At 41.6% G+C, this 18,892-nt stretch overlaps 1 protein-coding gene and 1 long non-coding RNA gene across 4 annotated transcripts in view; one reads left to right on the top strand and one right to left on the bottom strand.

The window, feature by feature from the left end:
• LOC127056856 (uncharacterized) overlaps positions 1-4,649 on the bottom strand; it is a 49,522-nt gene extending 44,873 nt beyond the window's left edge. For both annotated transcript variants that reach the window (XR_007775947.1, XR_007775948.1), the window contains exon 1: positions 4,315-4,649. This is a non-coding gene — a long non-coding RNA (uncharacterized LOC127056856). The remainder of the gene's footprint in view (positions 1-4,314) is intronic.
• A 131-nt stretch (positions 4,650-4,780) lies between these two features.
• The window catches only part of IRS4 (insulin receptor substrate 4), a 30,802-nt gene continuing 16,690 nt past the window's right edge, over positions 4,781-18,892 (top strand). For both annotated transcript variants that reach the window (XM_050965154.1, XM_050965153.1), the window contains exon 1: positions 4,781-8,519. In XM_050965154.1, the coding sequence (XP_050821111.1) occupies positions 5,000-8,519 (3,520 nt within the window). In that variant the 5' untranslated portion in view covers positions 4,781-4,999. The remainder of the gene's footprint in view (positions 8,520-18,892) is intronic.

Below are 18,892 nucleotides of genomic sequence, written 5' to 3'. Positions count from 1 at the left end.
TTAAGATTAGCATAAAAACATAAGAATGGCCATACTGGATCATACCGGTTCATCTAGCCCAGTACCTGTCTTTCAGCAGTGGCCGATACCAGATGCTTAAGAGGGAATGAACAGAACTGGACAATTATCAGGTGAGCCATCCCTCTGTCATCCAGTTCCAGCTTCTGACAGTCAGAGATTTAGGGACACTCAAAGCAGGGGGTTGCATCCCTGATCATCTTGCTTAATAGCCAGTAGTCTAATAACCCTAGTCATGAACCTGTGCTTGGCACTGTACGTAGAACAAAAAGATTGTGTCTGCCCCAGAGGGCTTACAATCTAAGTGTGAGACAAGAGACAACAGATGGATACAGACAGATACATGGGAGAGTACAAAGAAACAAGGAGAGAATAGTGGTCCGCAATTGGTCTCAGCACATGAGCAGCCTAACCACTGTCAAGTTTTTTATAGGTATCACAAAAAAGGAAAGATTTAGGAGGATTTTTAACGAGGATAATGAGGTAGCTGTGCGGATGTTTACGGGGAGCTCCTCCCAAGCATGAGAAAAAGCATGAAGGTGGGCGAAGGAGGCTGGCATCATGGGCCAATCACAGGCAGGAGTTGACATCTTGATAATGAATGAGAGATGATTGGTAGGGTGGGGATAGGCAGTGAAGGGCCTTGAAACTGAAGACAGGTAGCTTATATTTGATGTAATAGAGAAGGGGGAGACAGTGGAAGGATGCAAACGAAGGGTGACATGGTCAAAGTGGCAGGTTAGGAAAATAATCTTTGCAGCAGATCATAAAAAGATATAAACAAGCCGATATAAACATATTCTGAAGGAATATTTTTACCCTTATATTACTGTTATGTGCTCAACTTTAACTCTAAATACACTTTAATATAGTATCTTTCTGGGAATTAATATTAAAGATGAGAATGACAACTGTCTGTACTTCAGAACTCTATGGAATGCTTGAAACAAGCAGGAAACACTTTTGCCTCTGCTCCACTGTTAGGCAAATACCACATTACTGAATCACAATAGTAAGGAGGCATTGAAATTGTCTCTGTTCTTGGCTGTTACACTTTATGGGCATGATTGTGCAACTCTTGGATGGTGTAAAGCTGGCTCAGCCTGCTCCTACACTGACTGATTGCCCCCTCCGCCCCAGAAAGGGATGTATTGAAAAAGTAAGAGGACATGATGAAGGCAGGTAAGGTGTGGGAAAGAGATCGACTGTTCTCAGCTGGTGTAGGGTAAAGGTTTTGAATCAGGAAGCTGTAACCAGCTCTCTGACAATCTCTGGTCCTCTATTTAAACTCAGAGAGACATATTATCTAGCCAAGAGGGAAGAAGAGGGAGTTGAAATTTATGTGACACAAATGTCAATTCATGACCTGATTGTAAAATAAATGCCAAGATAAGGGACCCCAATGCTGCCTTTTAGAACTTGTCTTCTTGCATCTGCTCAGTGCTTGCTTCTCACTTATTCTACTGTTATGTTTTGTCAGTACTTTGTGGAGCTGAGTCAAAGCTTCATTAGGTTATGTTATTGACATGCCATGTCATATAGCTTCAAGACATTGCATCAAAATGTCATAATATATGCAATAAATAGGGTCAAAATGTCATTGTGCTATGGCAGTGGCGCCCAACCTTATTACATAGGAGGGCCACATAAACCTGAGCACAACCTTGTGAGGGCCAGATTCTCGTATGTACAGTAATTCATATGTACAGTATTTAGACAGGTGGTTATGTACAGTATTGTCTATTTAAAAATAAAGAAAGAAATCAGTGCATAAAAAGTTATCAGAATGATAGAAAAACAGGAAAAAACCAGTAAAGAACATATAATTAAACTCAAATGATGTAAATAGGACAACAAAATACTAATGAGTTGTCCGTTAGTATATTGTGTTGAGGCAGGCCGTGGGCCTTATGAAATACTTTGGTGGGCCATGTACGGCCTGCAGGCCAGAGGTTGGACACCTGTGTGCTATGGCAAGCTGGTACTGTGTTGCCTCAAAATAGTGACAACTGCATCAAAATGATAGGGGGTACTGTATCAAAATGGAGATGCTGTGTATCACAAGGGTGTTGCACTGTAATGAAATGGCATTGTGTCACATTAGAACACAATACATCTGTACACTTCAGCACAGCATCCAAAGTGCCACATTGTGTCAAAACAGTGATATGTGCCTAAAAATGACTGCATTTGATTAATGCAGTGCTATACAGTGCAAAATTGTGGCACACTATCAAAAGTGTATCAGACTATGTAAATACAGTGATACACTACATCAAGACAGGTAACCCATATCAATACCTCTTAGTACAGCATCAATAGACAGCTACATCGTGTTAAAACAGGACTGCCCAGTATCACAGCACTTCACCATGCCAATGTGCCCTTGAAACTCCCTTACCAGAGGTGTGATGATGTCATTTTTAAAGGCAGCAAGTTTCTGAGCTGAGGAAAGATATTGCTGAGATTCACTGTGGCACTTCTACCCTTACTTAAGCTCTGGTCTACTTGGAAGTACTGGTGGCCTCTGAGTAGTACACATTTGGTGTTGTGGGGACCCATTTCACCTTGCATTTGAAAAAGCTGGCTCGGTTTTCTGTAGGTGGGGTGTATTGGGTGTATATGGGTGTGTGTGTCAGGCTAGTGTGGTACAGAAATTCCTGAGGACTGAATTTGTTGTGTAATATGTGGGGTGTGCCTGGGGCAATGGTCACTGTTTGTATGGACAGTGTTCCTGTGGGATTGGGTAAACTGTGTGTGTATGAGGGTGGATCTGAAGGAATAGTCAATGTGTGTATGTGGACTATGTGCCTGGGGGATAGTGTGCATTGTGTGTGGAGGAGATGGATCTCGGAGAATGCTCATTGTACATGTATGGGGGGGGACAGTGTCTAGGGGATTGTGTATATTTTGCACATATGGGGGGGGTGTCTATAAAGCAGGTGGGCCTGTAGGGGTGTGTGCATATGGAGGGGTTAGGCCTATGAGATAGTGTGTACTATGTATGTGTATATGGGTGGGGGTGAATCTGTGGGATGTGCTGTGTGCGTAGGGAGCGAGCCTGTGGGTGGGGTATGCTGTGTGCATGAGGGGATGAGCCTGTGGATCGTGTGCTGTGTGCATGAGGGGATGAGCCTGTGGATAGAGTGTGCAGTGTGCATGGGACAGGTGAGTCTGTGGGTGAGGTGTACTGTGTGCTTGGGGAGTCTTAACTGTGAGGGGTGAGCCTCTGGGGGGGAGGTATGCATGGGAGGGGGGTCTGAGCCTATTGGTGAGGTGCTCTGTGTGCATGGGAGGCCAAACTTGTGGATGGAGTGCACTGCGTGCCTGGGGTGTGTGCTGTGTATGCATGGGGGTGAATCTGTGGGTGGTGTGCTGTGTGCATGAAAAGGGCAAGCCTGGGGGGGGGGGGGGGGAGAATAGAGTGACCAGATAGCAACTGTGAAAAAACAGGAGAGGAGGTGGAGGGTAATAGGGACCTATATAAGAAAAAGTACCAAACAACAGGACTGTCCCTTTAAAAACAGGACATCTGATCATCCTAGTGTGGGGTGAGCTGTGGGGGGGGGGGGTGAGCCTGTGCATGTTGCGCGCTGTGTGCAGGGGGGGTGGGAGGCTGAGCCTGTGGGTAGGGTGCCCTGTATGGGCGGTGAGCCTGTGGGTGGGATGTTTTGTGCCTATGGGGGTATGAGCCTGTGTGGGATGTTTTGTGCCTAAGGGGGTATGCGTTGTGTCTATGGGAGGTGAGCCTGTGGGTGGGATGCGTTGTCTACGGGAGGTGAGCCTGTGGCGGGTGCAATGGGTACGTGTGAACTCCGTGTATGTATGGTATGAATATGTAAGTAAGTAGGGATGTGGGGGTGGGAGAGAAGGGGCCTCCTTGTTCTTCCCTTCTCTGATACTCTCCCTCCCTTGACGCTACGGCTGTGTGTTCCTGATCCCGTGAGTAAGGGGCTTCCTTCCAGCCCCCTCCCATGTCTGAAGCAGCAGAGACAGTTGCCTTTGCACTCGGCCCCAACGGTCGCTCGCGCGCTGACGGGTTGTTTACTTCCTCGGCAGCGTCAGCAACCCCAGCCATCGCCACCTCCTCTCTCCCCGCTTTCTGTGGTTGGCTCCCCCAGCAGCCAATCACTGCTGCTTCCAAACTATAGACCTGGCGGAGGGGGGAGGGAAATTCTCCTTTCAAAAAAAATAGTTGGAATACGCTACATCAATCGGAGGTGCTGATTGGACGGGGCAGTAGGCGGTTCAAGCGCTGACTGGCACATCCGGCTGCTAATTACCCTAAATCCTCACCTCTCGTTGTACTCACTCTTCCACATACACGCCAAATCCCGCCTCCGTCTCCCGTGTCCCTGTGTGTGAAGTGCTGATTGGACAATACATAAATTGTCCATCCACCTGCCAGTCACCTTAAGCTCCGCCTAACTTTTCATCCTCTCTTCTCGCTTACATCGCCGACAGATGGAAGCTGTTGCCGACTTTCATTGGTCCAAAGCGCTGCCGATCCATCAGAACCTCTCCTCTTTCGGATTGCGCACAGGCCCTTCACCTTTCCCGATTTCTGATTGGGCCACCTCGGAGCTGTCTCCGTCTCTTATTGGTCTATCCCTCTGTCACTCCAGAGGGACGCCGTTCTCTCCCCATTCTCACCCTGTACACACTGGAACACAGGTGACCCCGCCCCCGGCTGCTTGAAGCCCCGCTCCGCCCCGTCCCCTGTACTCGCCCTCCCCCTCCCTTCCAGCGTCACGTGATGTTTTCGCCGTGGTGCCGCTGAGGCAGCTAGTGTGAGTGAGAGTAGCAGAGCCCGGCGCGTTGCGACCGGTTGGGAGCGGACGAGCGAGAGGGCAAGCGCCGCAGTCCCTGGCGAGCTCGTGTGCGGAGCGGAGCCCTCCGGCGCCTCATGTCCAGCTGGGCTTGGAGAACGCTTCCCTTGTGAGGGCGGATTCCCCCCTACCCCAGCTCACTGGCCCCTAAGATGGCGAGTGGGATGAATGGCCCGGGCGGAGGAGGTGGTAGTACCGCGGCCAGGGGCGCCGAGGCGGAGCTGGGCACCCGGAGCGTTGGAGGAGGGGTCGCACCCTGCCACGGGGCTGGAGTGCCTAGGACTGCTACTACGGCTGAGGAGCAGCAGGAGCTGGGCGAGAGCGGCCCCTACCCGCCCACTCAGCCCCATCACCTGCTGCTGCTACTGAAAAGATCGCCCAGCGCCTCCTTGTGCCTGGTGCAGGAGGAGGAGGTGCCCGCTGCTGCGGCTCCCACAGGGCGAGGGGCCCCCTCTGGTGGGCGAGGTGGCCAGCCAGCTCCCTCAGCACGAGGAGCTCCTCTGCCAGCTGCTCCTTCCGTGGCTCCCGTGGGGGATGACGTGAGGAAATGTGGCTACCTGAGGAAGCAGAAGCATGGCCACAAGCGCTACTTTGTGCTGCGGGCCGAGAGCCACCTGGCCCCAGCGAGGCTTGAATACTATGACAGTGAGAAGAAGTTCAAGAGCAGCCTGAGGGCAGTGGCAGCTGCTAGTGGGTCTGCAGTCCTCTGCTGCCCCCCTCCCAAACGAGTGATCCCCCTGTACCAGTGCTTCACAGTCAGCCGGAGGGCAGATGCCAAGCATAAGTACATCATTGCCCTTTATACCAAGGATGAATACTTTGCCATATTGGCTGAGAATGAGGTGGAGCAGGAGGCCTGGTACCAGGCAATCAGTGAACTCATGAACCAGAGCAAGAGGGGGTTCTTAGAACAGGAGGACCAGGCAGATCAGCAGATGGATGAGGATGATGAGCATTATGGAGCTGCGCTTAGACCAGGCACCATATACAAAGAGGTGTGGCAGGTTAATGTGAAGCCCAAGGGACTGGGGCAGACAAAGAACCTGACTGGGGTATACAGGTTGTGCCTATCAAGCAAGGCTATCTACCTAGTAAAGTTGAATTCAGAGGTACCTGCTGTCCACTTGCAGCTAATGAACATCCGCCGCTGTGGGCACTCGGAGAACTTCTTCTTTATTGAGGTGGGCAGATCTGCTTCCATTGGGCCTGGTGAACTGTGGATGCAAGTTGATGATTCAGTGGTTGCCCAGAATATGCATGAAACCTTCCTAGAGACCATGAAAGCTCTCAAAGCCTTTACAGAATTCAGGCCCCGCAGCAAGAGCCAGTCATCTGGTGGTGGCAGTGGTACCAATCCTATCTCCTGTATCACCACTAGGAGGCATTTGGGCAACCTGCCTCCTAGCCAGACTGGCTTGCAGAGAAGATCCAGAACTGAGTGTGTTACTGGGGGAACTCCGCCCACCACCAAGAGTAGCAGTGCATACCGTTTCAGAACATCTAGTGAAGGGGAAGGGACAATGACCAGACCTTTCAGATCAGTGACTGGGAGTCTGATTCATCTGAACACTGCAAGGATGAACTTGGGCCGGCAAGAAGGGAGTGGAAGGTATGTCAGAGCAGCTTTCACCTCTTCTTATCATACCAGGTCTGCCTCCCTACCAGTGTCTCATTTCCCTTCCACCACCAGCCCCATTAGTGTTTCTTCCAGTAGTGGCCATGGCTCTGCCTCAGACACATTAACCAGGCCTTCTAGTTCATCTGTCTGTGGGTCCCCAAGTGATGGGGGCTTTATTTCTTCTGATGAATATGGCTCTAGCCCTGGGGATTTCAGGTACTTTCGTGTCAGAAGTAATACTCCAGATTCCTTGGGAAACACACCACCTATCAGAGAAGAAAATTGTTTAAGTGAATATATGTCCATGAATAAACAGCAAACAGATGATAGCTCAAGGGATGACTATATGGAAGCTGAAAAATGCTTCAGAAAAAGAACTTATTCTCTGACTAAACCAACTTCTATAACAGTGCAGCAGAAAACAACACAAACCACGGCTTCTTTAGATGAAGATTCTGCAGGAAGGCACAGACAGTTACCTTGTTCGGAATCACCAAAATTAAAAGAAAACCATGAATCTGACTACTGTGATGCTGTCCTTGATTCTGTATGTAACCAAAGCAGAAGTAAAGCCAAGGATGATGGATACATGCCAATGATGCCAGGAGTTGCGTCTTCACTCACAAGCAACAATGATTATTTGCCAATGACTCCTAAAAGTGTGTCTGTCCCCAAACAAATTAGTAATTCTTGGTCGTCATCTCAGGTGGACTCCAGAGGATATATGATGATGTTTCCCAAGGCTAGTTCTTCACCTGTACGAAGTCCATTGGCTGGATTTATTTCTAAAGGGGGTAATGAAAAGGTGACAAATGAGTATATGGATATGTCACCTGGAAATTCAGCAGTTCCAAAACAGCCCAGTGATTCAAATTGTATTCATACCAACACTGTTTCCAAAGGCTTCAGTTCATATTTCTCTCTGCCACGAAGCTTTAAGACATTATCAGGACAAAATGAAGATCATAATGAATATGTTCCAATGTCCTCACCTGGAAAACTGTTATATGATGAACATGAAAATGTCAAATGTGTCAACAGTGAACCATTAGCTAATGGCATTTCTAAATCATCTACTGTGAAAGTGTCAGATGAAGGACTTGCACAGAACAGGGCTACCAGGCCTACAAGACTTCCCCTAGGTACAAGAGGAAGTAATACTATACCAAGAATGTACGATCGAACAGTTCCATCTCAGCCAGCTAGCCCTGGTGAATACATAAATATTGATTTCAGTGAAAAAGCAAGTAATACACCATATTCTTTATCTGCAGAAGGATCTCCATCATCTCTAGAATCAAGTAGTGACCACAGACAGTCGCCACTTTCTGATTACATGAGTGTTGACCTTGATGTGCAGTCACCAAAAGTAGCAAAGGAAATTTCAATTTATGCAAGTTCCAGTATCCCCAGAAACCAGCCAAATGATTATGCTAGACTTTCATTTGATACTGCTTGTGTTAGCGGTACAAGTAGTAGAGTTGATGATTACACGGAGATGACTTTCAACATGGCAGCGACACCACTTAGGCCTTTTACCGCAGAATCCAGCAATGGTATAAAGATTGATAGTCCTTCTTCCATTGTAAATCGACTGTGCATTGTTGACAGATATTCAGGTAGTGGTAGCTTCTCTGTTCCTAGCTCTGATCCTCCCATGGGACCTAAGGTGATTCGAGCTGACCCACAAGGCAGAAGAAGGCATAGTTCTGAAACATTCTCTTCTACTGGGGCTGTAACTACTTCCTCTTCTTTCTTTACTGATAGTAGCAAAAGACACAGCTCTGCCTCATTTGACAATGTTTGGTTGAAACCTGAGGAAAACATTTCTGATGGTCCCGAAAGCAAGATGTCCAGGGATACCTCAACTGGATTTCAGAATGGCTTAAACTACATAGCTTTGAATTTACGTGATGATTCTATGAACTGTGAGGCAAGCACTAATGCATCAACTTGCCATCTCCAAAATGGTACTTCGAATTTGGACAGTGGAGCTTATGTAAGCATAGATTTCACCAGATCTGATGGTTTGAAGTGTAACTCTGCAAGAAAAGGTTTGTAACTTTAAAAATGTTTTCATATGAAACGTTTTGGTACAGAAATTCAGTGTCACGATTGATATAAACATAGTGTCCAATTGACTTATAATTTAATATGTGGAAATATTACTGTAAATTTCTGTATGTCTTATTTTAAGTTGTTTCTGGTAGCACCACAGTGTGGTAGGCATAGAAGAAATGCAAAAGTCAGTATCTGTCCTGAAGAGCTTACCATTATCTAGCGCATTCTTAAATTTTAATATGTTGCTTGGCGGGTCAACATATTGTCTAACTACCTTCAAGCTGGATTGTATAAAATATTTTAACTTGATAAAACCTTAATCATGTTCTAAATCATGGCTTCTCAACCTAGCGTTATGATCACCCTACACTTGTTTATGACAGGAGGGATCCCAGATTTTCTTCTGTTGCAACAGTGGGGTAATGGAAAAGCTCAAAAACCACTAAATTGGGTTTAAAAATCCAATTTGGATTTCAAATACAGTACTTTAATAAAGTGAAAATAAATGAACTTTATGTTCTAATATGGATGGTATGCGGGTACCTGCTCTTTTCAAGTACAGTCAAACCTCTGTGTTCTGAAACTTGGTTAACCAGACTTCTAGGTTGCTCAGACGTTTGTCTCCCCTGAGATTTCTGCCCTTGATATCTCTCTATCCTGCTGAGAATCCATCTTCTGAGGGTTTAGAAAAGAAGTTTATGGAAAGCAGGATGTCAAGAAACTGTTCCTGCAAAGTTTAGTAATTCTGTTCCTTGATATCCCAACCCTCCAACTCCATTATCTTAGGTATGAGTTTCCAGCAGGATATGAAGCATTGGCAGGCCCGTAAATCTCCACTCCTGTATCTCCTCCTGAGGGTCGTCTTAGCCATTCAGCCAATGGGAAGGCAGATAATTGTATGTAATAGGAGAAATCAGCAGGTTTTGAAGTCTATACCCAGGATCTGGAAACAGAATGCAAACTTCAAAGCTGGGTGGCCAGGTTTCCCTGATTTGAATCTTAACCAGTTTAAAGTAATCAAAGTAACAATTGTATTTATCTCTAATGTATACATTAAAAACAAAACAACCCTGGGAGAAATGACAACTCTTGTCTGACTACCCTTAAGTAAATGAAGGATAAGAAAAGAAATATTAAGCTCTTTGCTGTTCTGAAGGCAGTAGGAAATGGTAGTTCCTCAGCTGGATCTCTTATTGTGGTTCCATCCCCACTCTCCACCTCATGAACCATCTGTCAGTATTTATGTCTTACCATGCACTGTATTTCTTAAATCCTAGAACTTTAAGACTTTACCTTGGAAGTACAATCCATATTTTCCGGAGTGTATACTATTCTTCTCTAGCCCCTGATGATAGTCCACTTCTGATTATCTTCTCCTGCGCAAGGAGGGAAAGAGTAGATGGCAAACAGTAATATCTTTACCTCTTCTTTTGCAAAAATGGTATTTGTAGTTTGTAACTTATGACTTCTCAGATGAAATATCTAGTCATAGTTGAACAGTGGTATTTTGTCCACTCTTGCAAACAGTGAGGAGAAAAAGGAAAAACGGGGGAAAGGATATTAATAGCTGTCCTATACTTACCACTGTTTGGGAATGCAAAGCAATTTTCCTGCCTCTAATTACAGTAATAGACTAATGTTGAATAATCTATTTTCTATCTTCACCTTAAAGTCTGTACATATGTTTACATTTAGTTGTAAGATATTATGAATTTAAAATTTGAGAGCCTTTAATGTTGGAAGCTACAACACTGACTCAGATAGCATTCTATTTGAAGTCTGGCAGCCACTGCTTTGGGCTTCTCAGAAATGTGTGGTTTGCCTTGTTTGCTTTGTTTTTGCTTTGTGTTCTTGGTTGGGAATCAAATTTAGAAGAGTCTGAAAGTTGCCAGTCCAAATAAATAAATAAATAAAATAAAATGCTTTTTTCTGAAGTGCCAGAGACCTCTAACTTCAAAAGATCTGCCCACTAAATCAAAAGCATTTTGGTTGATACAGCCAACTTGATGAAAAAATCCTACTGATCTTAGGTTTTAAAGTCCTGTAAGGATGCTATGTTGTAATTATATTCAGTAAAGTATAATTTCCCACATAGTGGGAGAAAGATCAGAGGAGCCAGTTCTGGCCATGTTACTAATCTTACATACAAAAAAATATTTAAAGGGATTCTAAAAAGTTGCACTTCTGTCTCAAACATTTCATTTATTAGTGTTACAGAAAATATCTAAAATTACTGTGATTGGAAGTTTTTTTTTTTCTGTAATCCCGTCCTCCCTTCTGCCTCCCACTGTGTTTATTTTATGCATTTGACAGCATTTTGCATACAGTTGGTTTCAATGTCTCTCTTGTACATTCAGTTGGGTTGTTATGTAAGTCTTTCATATAGTGGCAAAAGCTTTTAAAAACAGAAAAGAGATTGTGTTCATAAAACTTTACACTTGCCTGAGCTGCCTGCAGTACATGATATTGCTAGATTTCAAGTTGATGGTGGCCATTTAACTATTAAAAATATATACTCCTTCAAAACAAGGTTCTAAAAGCAGCATAATATAATTATGGTACATAAAGAAGTGAGTGGATGGTGTGTGTGCATTTATGGGTGGCCCTCAGACTCAGTGGTGAACAAACTAATGTATAATACAATAATTTATTTGAGTTCAGATAAATTTCTTACATCTATTTCTACATCACTTACAAATTGTTGATCCAACTTAGATATGGGGTCTTAACATTAATTCAGCACATCCAGAGTGTATATCTGGACCATAACAAGAACATGGCTTACAAAAATGGTTTAATTTTTTCACAGATCATTAATAAAGTCCCTACTCACTAAACAGAACTTTGCCATGTTCTATTATGGTAAGGTTTTGATTTTAATATTTAATAAGAAAGTATAGTGTTTCTGTCCCCAAAGTGATGGATTTTGTGACAGGATTATAAACAAAAAAGCTAAAATTCTTAAATTTTTATTTTGGACAAGGACGGTTCCTTCCTTTTAAGTCTGACCAGGAGTGTGATATGTCTCTGTAACAAATTAATGTGTTTACTACATTTGCAAACTTTTGGCTGAGCTTTGCATTCTCTCCCATTCTGCCCTCCCCCCACACCCTTCTTAAATCCTACTCCTCACTCAATTTGTTTGCCTGGGGGGAGAAAAATCCACTTTTAAGGTGACTCCTGTGTATAATGAAATATTTGTCTTAAAAATGCTTTAATATGTTTAATTATTATGTATATTTATCTAATGTAAAGATACAATCTAGCTTAGGTACACCGTTTTAACTGCAGCTTCTATATGAGAAGGGAGTGTGCTTCCTAATGCACTACTGATCCCAAGTTCTGCTTCCTAAATTTCATCCGGTTCTGTGATGTGAAACAACCCTTCATATTTCCCCATTCATGAAATGGAAGGAGGAGGGGCAGAATGTTAACCCTAAATGGACGGAAAAAGAAAACTGGTCTGCCTTGAGGCTTTTTAGGCCTAGGCAAAATTATGTTCTAAGGTGGTGAGACTATATAGTACTAAAATAATACATGTTTTGATTTCTAATGTTTAAATTTTTAGGAATTCATTTAACAAAACAGCTTCCTCTTTGAAGTTGTCACATGATATTAAGAGGCAAGCATTTTGCGTTTTTGATTATATGAATCTGAGTCATGGAATTTTGTCCTCGACTGCAGAACTCTAAAGCTACTTCAAACAGCCTTCTGTTAATGTATACCTTATTATTGCATCTTGTAGAAACTGAGGTGGATAATGAGAATCGGGTTATAATAAACTATAGGAAAGAATTATATATAGTTCAAGTATGTTTCTTCAAGACAAACACTAATCTGTTCAGAGAAAATGTTATATACAGCTTAATAACACCTCACCTTTTCCCCTCCCACTCTTGTATCGTGTTTCTTCTTACATGTTTTGCATAACATTTTTATGCTAATTGTCTTGGAGCTTTTGAAATAAAAGACCTTTTAAAATGCAATGTCTCTAGATTTAGAAGGGAGGCTAAAGGATATAAAACAGAATTTATTCTAATTTCTTCTCTGGTAGTTTATAAATCTAGATTATGAAAACATGACAGGAAATAATGTATATCGGTCATTCTGAAAAATTCACAAATTGGGAGTTTTATTTAACAATCTTTTAGTAGTTAATAATTAAAAATCTGCAGTTACTTGCCCAGTAATGGCTCTTTTTGGATTTGAGGCTTGTGGCTTTTTAAAATTCTCTTCAAACTGAGGCAGTTTTATATTGGCAGAGTAGAATATTAAAAATAACTTTAAATAACCTACTGTAATATGTCTGCACATTGACATATACCCTGGATCTTTGAAGTCAGTATGGTAGGGATAATACTTCTTGGAGAAACATTTTAATCTTGTGGTAATATATTTTAGCATCCTGAGTGACTTGCTGCAATGCTTAAAAATACAAAGGATCACTTCTCAAGTGTAGGTGAATGAACTATTGAAAGCAGAACAGATTTTCTCACTGTTTATAGTGTAGGAGTGAATTAATTATGATATCTTTGACCAAAATTCATTTTTAGTTTTCTAATTTAACAAGAAAAAAGCTGAATTAAGAAAAATAACTTTCTTGACACTGTAATATATTACATTTTGTTATATATAATGTTCTGATACTACTTTGATTGTGCTAATGCAGATTCTGAATCCTTGGTTGCAGCTAGTTTTCAGACACATTTTCCCCTTCCCCCCACCCCCCAATTGTTGCTCCAAATCACAAATTTCCCATTTCTCTCAAATGTAGCCACACTGGCCGCATGCAGCCATCAGGGGCTTTTCTTACAGCCAGAGTCTCCTGGAGGGGCAGAGTAGCAGCCCCTCCCCTGGGGCCGCCACCAGTGCTGGGGCCCTGCCCCTCTCTGGGGAGACACAAGCTGGAGGAGCAGGCTGCCAGTGAGTTCCCCACTTTCCTGGGAGGGGTTGGGTTGGGGTAAGGCTTCAGTGTGGAGGTGGTGGGGGGCAGGCTACAGCCACAGGGCTTTAAACTCCATCCTTGGGCCCCCTCACTTGGACATGGGACTTTGGATTCGATTCCCTGGCTGCACGGGGTGGTGGGCTCTGTCCCCAAGCTCACGCCTCCTCCATCACTCCGGGCTCCTATTGCCTCCCTACCCACTTCTCTATCCAGGGCTTAATTTGTCCCCAGGCTTGCCAGGGCTGAGTAAGTCTGCTGTAAAAAGTGAGATTTGTATGTTTGTTAATATCACTTTTCATAGCAGACTTAGTAGCTAGCTGGTCTTTAAAAAAATAAAAAATAAAAAAAGCAAGCAACAAAAAAAGCAACAACAAAAAAGAGGAAAGAATGTGCAAAGCACCTATTAGTGTTTTTGTTCTGTTTAGGTTCAGTAAAGAATAGAGACAACTCTACATTATTTTTATTATTGAGTCTGCAAAAAAAACTCCTGCATAAATAAATTACAATTATTTGGACATGTATATATGCATATTTGTTTGTTTTTCCTAAAGTTAATTATTTTAGGAAAAAGTATCAGAGCAGCCATTAGCAAGAGATGGCTACCAAAAATTTTGTTCTGAGAATCTGGAGCATGTACTGTAACTAGTAACTTCAGTGATGTGTGCTCAATTCTGTAAAATGAACCAACCATGCCTGCTGAGGGAGGCTAAGTTACTTTTTAATTCAGTATTGAATGGATCTTGGTTTTTCTCTTTCATCTTAAATTAGAGCCTTAGGTTAGTGCCTTATTACTGCCCTTCTGCTATTGCCTCTACAATTTCAAACTCTCTCGTCCTAATTTTGCATTTGAAGGTGTAGAAATTCCATCATTCCTCTTGTGGATGGGTGGGAGCAAAAGCTTGTAAAGCTTATCCAGTCCTTTCAGGAACTCCTAAGTCTGCTCTGGTTTACTTACTGCTGGGCATTACTTCCATTTATTTAGTTTATTTTCTTATGCTCACCGGAATGCAGCAATAGGTGCAATTCACCTTGTTCACTTTTATGAGCACTGTCCGAGTAAATTCTGTCTTATTCTGAAAAGACCTAGTGGGTTTGTCTCATCCTGAATTTTGGATCAATTAACTCATGGGAGAAAAATGTTCTCTTTGAATGATACGAGATAAGCAAGACTAGCAAAACCGAATTGTAGTTGTATTCCTTGGACATAATTTGGTATCTGTGGATTTCTAGGAGCTCCTGTGTTCCCAGTAGATCCCTGTTTCCACTTGTTCCTTTAGTTCACTTTTGAGAAGAAAGGATTCTTGCATCCACTCCCTAGTAAAATAAACAACAAAAAAGATCTTCAATCTAATTTTATTTGAAACAATCTAGGAGAGTATCAATTGAGCTTCAACTAAAAGAGGACTGGAGAAATTAATAACTGGGAAAAGAATTGTTTACATCTTTGTTTTTGGAGGCAGGGAAAATTTTACTGCTGTTTGTCCTGGTACTTTGATAGTGTGCTGTTATGTGACTCATACTTAAATGGCTGTAATGACCTGGAGAGCTGCCTTATTGGCCCACCCTGCAAATTGCTGTTTGACTTCTTTCCTCACATGTACCTTAATTAGCATATTAAAGGCAGTCTCTAATGATCAGTTTATACTATTACACAGGTTGAAACACAAATGTTGTCCTCACCCGTTTTTGAGAATTAAAATACGCCTGCCAGATCAAGAGAAGAGAAGGAACAGCACTCATCCAAGTTCACTAGGGAGAAAGAAAAGCTGATCAGTTCTGTTATAGTTGAAACTGAAGCAGTCTCAGAAAGTTCCTGAGCCTTAGCAGTTTAAATGTTAGTTGAGAGACCCTTGAACATTGGGAAGTTGTGAGATAGCTGAAGGCTGTAATGAGGCAGAGGTAATCAGTCTTATCCATCAAGTCTGTCAGGATGACAAATCTGAAACATAAAATGGTGTCCAGAGACTCTTGAGTTCTTAGTCAGGGTTTGGATTTTGAGGGGTTTTGCTTTTGATCACTGGTTCAGGAGCAATGTTTAGAAAAAGTTTATTAGTCTGCAAGAGGGTTCTCCTACTCCCCGTGGCAGGTAATGAAATACAGGGTGTTAATGCAGAAGGGTTGCCTACTTTAAAACATTTTTTTTAGTATTTTTGCTATATTGTTGAATATTGACAGTATACATCTCTAGTTGTCTGGAAAAACTTTTAACCATGACAGAAGTACACATTATTATTCTCTTAGTAAAGGCTTACGGGATCACTTGCACCATAAGCAGATCTGTTTCCACATTTGAGGTGCTATGCTAGTCCAGTAAAGTAGAGAAAATATTTGACTTTTTTTTCACTTGTTAAAATTGACACACAGCTTTTGAAGCAAATTTTGTGAAACTGTTTTAAGAAGTTAATATTTAGTAACAAATATCAAACAAAAGTAAAATGCCTGTGCTATTTTATGTTGATTATTAATAATCTAGTGAGTCCCTTTGAGTAAAATTTTAACAATTGTGCTGTTTGAAGGCTACATTTTCAAGCTTTCCGACAGTATACATCATTAGTTCTATTATAACAATTCTTGAGATATAGCCACTAAAATCATGTTAAATTGAAGTTTGACACCGTGTGTTCCTCCCACACCCAATCAGAATGGTACTTAGCTCATATATAACACTTTTCATTAGTACATCACTGTGTTTTTTACCAAGGAGCTAAGGCTCACTATCCTCATTTTACAGATGGGGAAACTGAAGGACAGACTGACTTTTCCAAGCTCATCCAGCAGGCCAATGGCAGAGCTGGGAATCTCCCAGGTCTTCCAAATTGCAGTCTAGTGCTCTAGCCACTGTCTCCCCTCATGTGATTTTAATGTCAGTATCTTGCAAACAACTATGACTAGAAAAGAATGTTTTTACAGTTTTGGAAAGGGGGGTATTTCAGGTTTCCAGTGGTGTAAAACTTTCATTTTTAGTTCTGATGATTCACATGGTCAGTTGAACACTAAAATCTACTTATTTTCTAAGCTCTTTTGTTATGTTTGTACAGTGCCTTGCAGAATGGAACGTGAACCTTTAGGAACTACTATAAAACAAATAATATCAGGTATACCTCATGGAACTTAAACTAAAGAATCTGGTGACAACTGAACTAAATTAAAATAAAATAGTTGAATAAAACTCGTTGCTATTTATAAACTGTATGGCATGTGATAGTTTTTCTTTAGTGATTATAGAAACTTCATGGTGTACAGTGTTGTCACTGTTTTGTGGTCTGGAAAGAAATTAACTGGAAAAAGTACACTGTACGTAGAGAAGCAACTTCCTGGAAAATCTGACTTTTGAATCCAACAAATGAGTGACCAGCCAGACAGTTGGGTTAACTATAACATGAAGGATAACTGAGAAATCTTCCTTTTTGTGAGTAACGCTTTTACTATGTTGGGAATGAATATCTCATATAATTTTTTGTCCTTCATCTTAAAATTTGGTTTATTATGCCAGCATGTTACCTGAGTTCACACTTTCTGTTGTTTTCATGAAGCTACCCTTTTATCACATGTGAAGAGAGTGGGAATTGGAAGTGGTTATTAATACTTAAAATAGTATATTTTTGTTTTCGGATTTGAGTATAATTGTAAGGGAAGTGGATATAAGCAGTTTAATGGGAACTGTTAGTTGTGAATGTTAATTTTTGTCGGCAACACTCAGAGCTCATAATGGATCCATCTATTTGTATTCTGTATTTATACAGTATTATAAAACTATACAAAGTATCACATCAGTTAATAACTAAATGTTAAGGAAATATTGATATCAAAATGTGCAAACATTTTTTTACTATAGAGGTTAATGACTCAACAATGTGTTAGCAAATTCAGTAAATGTAATGACTTCCCTTTGGGGTTCATGTTTAGTAGCATAACTTTTTTTGGTGGATGGTAAGAGTTCAATTTTTGTAAACTTTTTCTGGTTGATATTAGTTTCCCTAAATAATTTAATGTAACTAAAATTCATGGATATACTTACAAATGATGCTAAAATGTGTGAGAGAGGGTTGTTAAAATTTAGCCTATATATTTAGGTTTTGTCTACACTACTCACATTTTAGGGACACAGCTGTGCCGATAAAAGGCATGCAGTGTAGCTGCTGTTTGTCGGCGGGAAAGAGGTCAACCACTGATTAAAAAAAAAACCTTTCACCCCCAATGAGCGGCAGCAGCTTTGTCCGCAGGAGAGCACTCCTGCCCACAAAGCGCTGTTAACACCGGTGCTTTTCATCGGTAAAACTTTTTTGTCGTTCGGGGGGTAGGGAAGTGTTTAAACGCCCCTGAACAACAAAAGTTTTGCCAACAAAGTTCCAGTGTAGATTAAGCCTTAGTGAGGCACTTTTGAATGACATCTTTTCCCAAAGGGAACAGTGTGGTTCTTCGCTCCCACCCATGCCAAGCCAGCCTGTTTTATTGTTTATAGCTCTTGCTAAAAAGCTGAGTTTGCAGAATAATGTTTTTAACTAGATAGCAAGAGAAGCTAAAATGTTGGGATTGATGATGGACTTCTTTAGACAATTAAAGTTTTGAGAGCTTTTAACAATGCGATGAAGCAGACAGGATAATTTAAATAAAGATTAAAAAACAATGTACAAAAGATTAATAAGATATACTAAACTGAGACACATGATTACTTATTAAAATGACAGTTCTCTTTAAAATGTTTACAAATATCTGGGGTCTCTGTAATTTTGTTGTATTTGCTTTGCAAAAATTGGATCCAAAACATAAAATATTATTGGATGAAAACCAAAAGAAAATCCATTCCACGTACTGAAAATTGTTTCACATCAGGCCAGTAATTTAGAAAATTTTAGCAATCTTCAGCAGTAATGCTCTATATTGAACTGTAACTAGATTTACAGAATCCATTATTGCTGTAAAATTCCAGAATTTCTGGCTTTTCATAGTTCTAGAGCGATCAGATGTGTTTACCCTTTCACTGGCAAACAGTTTGTCCTATAGCTTCTAAGTTGAGTTTGTAGGGTGAGCAGCTAGAAACCTGTTTGTAAACTGAGCAGATTTAATCTGTAAGTCACTTGGACCATAAATATAGAACCCCACATAATTGCCACATCCAACAGTTTGAGTATAGCTTTCAAAAATTGCATGATACCAATCATTTTTGTGTTTATTATTATTATTTAAGATTTATATTGCAGTAGCACCTAGATGCCAGCCAGGGTGGGGCTCCATTGTGCTTAGGAACTGTACAATCATAAAATATCAGTCCCTCCCTCAAAGAACTTAGTCTAAAAGACACAAGTTAACAGGTGGATGAGGCAAATGGGTTGGTGTTCAGGGCAGGAGAGATGGGGTAATAAAATTCATGAAATGTGCAGATGTCTGACTCTGAACCCTTGACATATGGTAAATGCAACT

Source organism: Gopherus flavomarginatus, chromosome 8 (assembly GCF_025201925.1).
Source record: "Gopherus flavomarginatus isolate rGopFla2 chromosome 8, rGopFla2.mat.asm, whole genome shotgun sequence".
NCBI classification, from domain to species: Eukaryota; Metazoa; Chordata; order Testudines; family Testudinidae; genus Gopherus; species Gopherus flavomarginatus.
The sequence above is the reverse complement of the archived record's forward strand: the minus strand, read 5'-3'. Positions and strand labels throughout refer to the sequence as shown.